The sequence below is a fragment of the Monodelphis domestica genome, chromosome 2, assembly GCF_027887165.1.
Source record: "Monodelphis domestica isolate mMonDom1 chromosome 2, mMonDom1.pri, whole genome shotgun sequence".
Classification (NCBI taxonomy): Eukaryota; Metazoa; Chordata; class Mammalia; order Didelphimorphia; family Didelphidae; genus Monodelphis; species Monodelphis domestica.
This window is the reverse complement of record NC_077228.1, coordinates 513,529,025-513,536,654: the sequence shown is the minus strand read 5'-3', so window position 1 is coordinate 513,536,654 and position 7,630 is coordinate 513,529,025. Positions and strand designations below refer to the sequence as shown.

Below are 7,630 nucleotides of genomic sequence, written 5' to 3'. Positions count from 1 at the left end.
ACACCAGAGGCAGTAGATTAGGGAAGCAGTGAAAGGGGACTAAATGGCATCGCCCAAGATGCAGCTGGGGAGGGGAGGGGCCATCCTTAGGGGCTGCCATGGACCGAGAAGCATCGGGGAAGGAGGAAAGGAGATCTGGTCAGAGCACACTAAAAACAGGGTGCACTGTGTCATAATTGTTACCAGACACGGGTGCCAGAATTGTCTCCAATTCCTCTTTTTTCTGTCTCTATGGAAGATGATCCAAACTGTGCTCTCTTTAGTACATACACAGAGCTAGAAGTGGAGGAAGGGGGCTCAGCCCTGCCATGGTTCGGAGGAGGAATGGGAGCCCCCAGAGAGAGCCACGATCAGAACTCAGGTCATCTGACCCCCCGGCCCAGTGAGCTCTCCAGTCTTGTATCCTGTCTCCCTACGTGATTGGCCGGCTGTCAGGAGGAGATGTACTCTGGTTATCTTCCACCAGCATGGAGAGATTAGACTGAATTATCCCCTCTTTCCTCATCCCTCTGTGACCAAATGCACGTAGGGGAAAGCAGGAGCTTGGAACTAGGCTGGAGACCTGAGCAGCTTCTGGCCCCGGGGGGCACATACCTTTAAGAGGATGCAACCATTTTAAAATGATTTTACAAGATGATGCCATTTTCAAACTCAATACATTTATATTTCGATGAGCGTGTTTACTCCTTTGACAGCAATTGACATTGGTTAGCTAACCAGTGAAACTGGTGAGACTAGGAAGTGAGCAGAAGGCACACTTCTCTAATTACCTTTCCAAGGTCAGGGGACCTCTCCCCCGGCTTCCCAAACCATCGTGCAGCTGCCACCCAGTGCCCTGGAGTCTCTCTTCCCCTTCCTGCCCCCCCCCCCATTCCCACTTGGGCTGCTATCTTATGTTTTCTACATCCATCCCGAGCCCGACAGGACGGCATCCTGGGGAGTTCTTCCTCCCACGGGATCAGCATCCTGGGGTCTCTTTCATGTCAGTGTAGTTGGATGGAGGGCGCGTGGCTTTGTTTCTAGGTCGCAATGCTGGTCGTTAAAGCTCTGGGGCGAGTAGAATAGAACTTCCTAATCGCAGGATAAAATAGCTAATAGGGGCCCAAATCCACACCGTGAGCTTCATGGGCACCTCACTGTCAGCCCTAAAGCAGCCCCCTCCCCTTTCCCTGATGGCAGGCATGTCAACACTCTAAACACCAAATGGAAGAGGGGGAAACATCGTTTAGACTGACCATCACCCGAGCTTGGTCTTTACTAGTCGCACATCCTCCTGAATTTCTCAGTGGAATCAGCGCCGTTCCCAGCATGCCACTCGACATCTCCCAAGAGCCCCCAGTTCCTAGCATTTCAGCAATGACTCTTTGATGAAGGCCTTGACTCCATCTGAGGAACCACCTAAAGAATGTGGCTCCTTTCTTTAGTTCTAATAGAAATGAAGCCAGCAGCTCTGTCCCCCCCCCAATAAACCCCTTACCCCACTTCCCCCCCCCCAGTTTCATTTTGCCCAGGATAGGGGGGATACTTTAGGAAATTATAACATTTCTAGAGTCTGGCTGGGATTTTGGGTTCAGTTGCAACTGGCCCAGTTTCCCTTGGAAACAACCACGAGCTAGCTATCTGTCCATGGTCACTGGAGGCACAAACCCATCAGGGAGGGAGACCTGAGCAGCTTCACACTCATGGTGTGTGCCCCTCTGTTTCACTGCTGTGCCCACAGAAGGGGCCACACGTGAGTGTGCATGTGTGTGCGTGCGTGTGTATGTGTGTGGGTCAGTATGGGGCATGTGTGTCTGATTAGAGGGCCACAACTGTTTATCCACCTCAGCAGCAGCCCTAGGAGAGGGTCAGTGATCAGGAGAGGCCAGAGGCTCTCCCATAGAGGGATAAACTCCCTCCAAGGGGGCTTGTCCAAGGACATGGCCAGTTAGCCCATCTGTCTGTTTATCTGCCATGGAAAGGATGCCATTTTCTCAAGCTATACAGAGGCCAAAATATACCATCCACAACATCTGAGCATGGCACTGGAGGGTGGGAGCTTCCACGCCCTGTCACATCTGCCTCTGGAACTTGGGGGGCCTCTTTCCTATGTGAAAGAAAGTATGTTCCAGCATTTTTGGAGGGGGTGAGGGGCAGGGTGAGTGGAAACCAAGGAGAGAGTTTAGTGTTGGAAAGCGTAGGGTCCTTCCAAAAATTATTGTGTTTATTTTGGGGGGGGGGTTGTGGGAATGGGGTACGAATCTGAGAACTGATGGAACAAAAAACTTTCAGGCTGCCGTGGGGACCATCTGTCATCTCTGCAGATAGCAGGCCAAAGACCATGTATGGAGTGTAGAATTTAGAAAGTGGAGCTTGGCTTGTTCAGTTAGAATGCATCTTGGTCCCAGAGGAGAACTCTGATATCTAGAATAAAGTTATTCCCTTTAGACACTTCTCATGGAACAGAAAACCTTCTCTGGCTTAGATGTGGCCATAGCTCCTTGGTTGATATGTGTGTGTGTGTGTGTGTGTGTGTGTGTGTGTGCGTGTGCGTGCACGCGCGCACATGCACGCATGCCTATGGTAGGCCTTGGATGGGTTTCCATATTTGGCCACTATCTCACTTTCTCTGTAGTTCATTCTGGACCACAATAAGTCTTGCTTCAGAATTGGGAGCCTTGGCTGGCTGGTGGAATAGGATGGAGAATTCTTTTCTTTTTGTTTCCTCCGTAAAGTGGTCAAGTGCTTCTGTGGCATTCCCTTTTCTTCTGTCTCTCCTCCTCTTCCTCCTCCATCTTCTTCCACAGGGTTTAGGTCTCAAAGTACTTGTAGATCTGGGCCACATACTGCATCACGCTCTGCCAGTCAGGCCGGTCTGTGTACAGCATTTCACTGAGTTCCTATGTTGGAGACAAGGAGAGAGTCAGCTTTCTAGCTGGAGGGAAAAGAATACTGATTGAGACGTGGGGAGCTTATGGTAAACATAGGGCATGCTTCCTCCTTCCTGGAAAGGAATCACAGGGGCTCTGTGTGAGCAAAGATCAGGAATTCCGAGATGCTCTTCCCTATGAATTCTTCAGTCAGTGATATCAGCTCCTGGAGAACAGATTTCCACTCAAGTGGATGCCAGTCAGTGAGTTCCTGAGAACTCCCAACAAAGTGAATGAAAAATGTTACTCTCCTTATTTAGACATGCTGATCATTAAAACAGAGAAGCAATGATTGACCACCATTTTGTTTTAACTAAGGATGGGCTAGGCTATTTTAGAAGTGAAACAGATGGGCATCTTTTGGTTACTGCAATCCAGCCTTCATCTGTTATTAGCTCATATGGAAGGGATAGTTGCCAGCAGCCAGGGGGTACAAGGACAAGGTCAGAAAGTGAGAGTGTTTGGTCTCTGGAGGATTAGGATGGTGCCATGGCAAGATGTCAACCAACAAGCACTCATTAAATAGTTCCTATATACCAGGCACTGTGCTAGGCTCTGGAGAAGCAGAAACTAAAATGAAAGAATCTTTATCCTCTGAGAGACTAGATAGAGAAAAGGTGAAGGTAGAGGTGAAGGAGAGGAGGAGGAAGAAGGAGGGAGGAGGAGTGGAAGAAGGAGGATAAAGATGAGGAGGAGGAGGAAAGGGAGGAAGAAGAGAAGGAGGAGGAAGAAGGAGGAAGAAAAGGAGGGAGAAGAGAAAGGAGGATGAGAATGAGGAGGAGGAGGAAGAGAGGAGGAGGAGGAAGGAGGAGAAGAAGAGAAAGGAGGATGAGAATGAGGAAGAGAAGGAAGAGGAAGGAAGGAGGAGGAGGAGGACAAGGAGAAATATACCTTCTCTTCATCTTTGCCTCATAGAATTCCTTTCTTCCTACAAGACCCAACTCAAGAACCTCATTTTTTAAGGATCTCCAAGGGAGATACATTTCACACACACACACACACACACACACACACACACACACACACACACACATGTAATTGAATACAACATACAACTATATATGTGTGTGTACACACTTTTTTTTTTGGTCACTCCCATTATAACATAAATTCTTTGTGAGTAGGGATTGCTTCATTCTTTGTACTTGTCCCTCTAGTGCCTGCACTGGGCTTGGCACATAGTAGGAACTTAAATGATTACTGATTGAATGGAGGAAGAAAAGAAGGGAAACGAACTCTTTTTCTGCTAGCAATGTCCAAAAGTGGTCTGGAAAACTGTGTTGGACTTCAGATGGCATGTAAGAATAGCAAGAAAGAAGCTTGAAGCCAAACAATTCAGGAACAGAGTGCTGAGTGAGATATTAAACAAAAACCACACAACCCTCTGTATCTGTTACTGGGCACTGCGAGGGCCCAATGGGGCCCTATTAATGCATCATTTGTCCACTGTTTTAAAACAATGTCTGCAACAGACTTGACTGACTCCGTTCCCTGGAGATGTGGAAAAATAAGCCATAGGCTGATGTTGGCTTTGGGGTCAGGATGGGGATAACTGAGCAGCACAAACCAGGCAGAGAGGACCCTGTAGGTGAAAAAACAAAATAAGTCCTGTTAGTGAGTGTAGATGGTAAGTGGACAGTCTTGGTCTCTTTAGAAGACTGAAGCCCGATGCTGGGTAGGCTGATGGGCGAATAGAAAAATCATGCATTCAAGATCATCAAGGGAATGAATGAAAAAAAAAAGAATGTGAAGGAAGGTGGCCAGCAGGACCCGACCTCAAACTGTATTATAAAGCTGTCATCAAGAAAATAGTCTGGTACTGCCCAAGAGATGGAGTGGTGTGATCATTGGAATAGATTAGTTACACAAGAAGCAGCAAGTAAATGACCATAATAATCTTGTGTTTGATGAACCCAAAGATCCAAGCTTTGGGGATAAGAACTCACTATTTGACCAAAACTGCTGGGAAAACTGGAAAACAATTTGGTAATGAACTAGGCGTACACCAACATCTCATACCAATATACCAAGATACGGTCAAAATGGGTACATCATTTCAACATAAAGGGTGATACCCTAAAAAAATTAGAGGAACATGAAAATGTTTAACTGTCAGGTCTACTGAATAAGGAAGAATTTATGATCAAACAAGAGGTAGAGAGCAATATAGGATATTAAAATGGGTAATTTTGATTATATTAAATTAAAAAGGTTTTGCACAAACAAAAGCAATGCAACTAAGATTAGAAGGAAAGTAGAAAACTGGGGGAAATTTTATAGTAAGTTTATCTGATAAGCACCTCATTTCTCAAATATGTAGAGAACAGAGTTAAATTTATAAGAATCTGAGTCATTCTCCAATTGACAAATGGTCAAAAGACATGAACAGGCAGTTTATAGAGGAAGAAATAAAAATTATAGCTATAGTCATATAAAAATTCTCTAAATCACTATTTTAAAAAACTTTTATTTTCTATCTTAGAATCAATTCTGTGCATAGGGTTCCAAGGCAAAAGAGTGGTTAAAGTTAGGCAAAGGGGGTTAAGTGACTTGCCTAGTATTTGGGGATTTGTGTTTTGTCTGAGTGCCCTCTTACAACAATGACCAATTGCATGATAATACATTTATGGCCAAATCAAATTGCTTACCATCTCTGAGTAGGTGGAGGGAAGTAAGGGAGGGAGAAGGTATTGGATCCTATAATTTTGGAAAATGTATGTTGAAAATTATTATTACACATAATTGGGAAAATAAAATATATTTTAAATTAAAAGAAAAAAAGAAAAGAAAAAAATGACTTGCCTGGGGTCACAGAGCTAAGAAGTGTTAGATTTGAATCCAGGACCTCCCATCTCTAGGTCTGGGCTTTAAGTCCATTAAGGCTACTTCACTGCCCCCTCTAAATCACTATTGATAAGAGAAAATCAAATTAAAACAACTCTGAGGTGCCATTTCACACCTATAAGAAGAGAAAAATGACAAATTTTGAAGGCAATGTGGGAAAATTGGGACATGAATGTATGGTTGGTAGAGATGTGAATTGATCCATCATTCTGAAGAACAATTTGGAACTGTGCCCAAAGAGCTATAAAACTGTACATACCCCTTTGACCTAGAAATATCACTACTAGGTCTGTAGCCTAAAGAGAATTAAAAAAGAAGAAGAAAAACAGAAAAGGATCTCTGTACAAAAATGTTTCTAGCAGCTCTTTTTGTGGGTGGGCAAAAAATTGGAAATTGAGGGGAACCCCATCTCTGTGGACTGGATGACCATGGTAAGGTATATAATTGTGTAGGAATATTATTCTGCTCTAAGAAATGACAAGTAGGATGGTTTCAGAAAAATCTGGAAAGACATGAACGGATGCAAAGTGAAGTGAGCAGATCCCAGAAGAACACTGCAAAGTAACTGACGTTGTACCATGATGAATGGCTTAGTTATTCTCAGCAATGCAATGATCCAAGAAAATTCTGAGAGAATTTATGATGAAAAAATGCTATCTGTTCCCAGATTTAAAAAAAAGTTAATGGAATCTGAATGCAGATTGAAGCAGACTATTTTTTACTTTCTTCATTTTTTATGTTCATTGTTTTTTTTGGTTAGTGTTTCCTGTCACAACATGACTAATATGGAAATAAGTTTTGCATGATTGCACATATAATCTATAACAAGTTGCTTGCTTCTCACTGAAAGGGGAGGGGAAAGGGAGGGAGGGAGAGAATTTGGAAATTAAAATGTTTAGAAATGAATGTTAGGGGGTAGCTAGGTGGCTCAGTAGATTGAGAGCTAGGCCTAGAGAAAGTGCTGTGTTCAAATCTGGTCGTCAGACACATCTTAGCTGTGTGACCCTGGGCAAGTCACTTAATCCCTATTGCCTAGTCCTTACCACTCTTTTGCCTTGGAACCAGTGTTTAATTCTAAGATGGAAGGGAAGGGGTTAAAAAAGGCTAAGCTGTTTTTTTTTTTACAAGTAATTGAAAAAAAAAGCATGCATTGGGGAAGAGGGGAAGAAAGGAAAGCCACTGGACAATTAAAAACAGTGTTTGTTTCTAGTCAAGGCAGCAGAATAAATGGGGTGGTTTTGATACCACTCATATCCTAACAGAGAGAGAACTCTTCTGTAGAATGGGAAGGAAAATGGAAAATCCCCCCCAAACTCCCTGCCTTCAACACAGAGCTCAACTAGCAGCTCTGGGAAGTCCAGTGAACAGTCACAGCAGCATCACTCAATCAGAATTTGGTTAAATTGCACATGTTTATCAATACTGGTTCCCTAATAAGTTCAAGAGAGATAGGGTGGCTTAATGGACAGAGATAACCTCAGAGTTAGGAAGCCATGGGTTTAAATCACATCTTTGACACAAATCAGCTGTGATCCTGGGAAAGTGACTGAATCTCAGTGCTTGGGGTCAATCCTCTAAGTGGTGGAGAAGGGACCCACCTGCTTTGAGAGAAGCAGCTTCCTCTCCAGGAAGTTGCCTGAACCAATGACATCACAGGTGCCATCTCTAGTCCTAGCCTTAAGTCAGTGAGACAGAAATAATCAAAACATCTTCAATTCATGGCACATGAGAGAGAGAAGAGATCTTAGTGATCACAAATTAGGGTAAAGTGTTCTAGACTTGGAGGGACTTGAAAGATCAATCCTTCCATCTTTCCTTCCCCTTCCTCTTTCCCCTTCCTTCCTTCCTTCCTCCTTCCTTCCTTCCTTCCTTCCTTC

General features: G+C 44.1%; 1 protein-coding gene across 1 annotated transcript in view; it reads right to left on the bottom strand.

Moving 5' to 3' along the window:
• Positions 1-642: 642 nt before the first annotated feature.
• The window catches only part of SPECC1 (sperm antigen with calponin homology and coiled-coil domains 1), a 316,173-nt gene continuing 309,185 nt past the window's right edge, over positions 643-7,630 (bottom strand). Inside the window, 1 exon segment of the mRNA XM_056819663.1 lies at positions 643-2,879. Coding sequence (XP_056675641.1) covers positions 2,790-2,879 — 90 coding nt within the window. The 3' untranslated portion in view covers positions 643-2,789.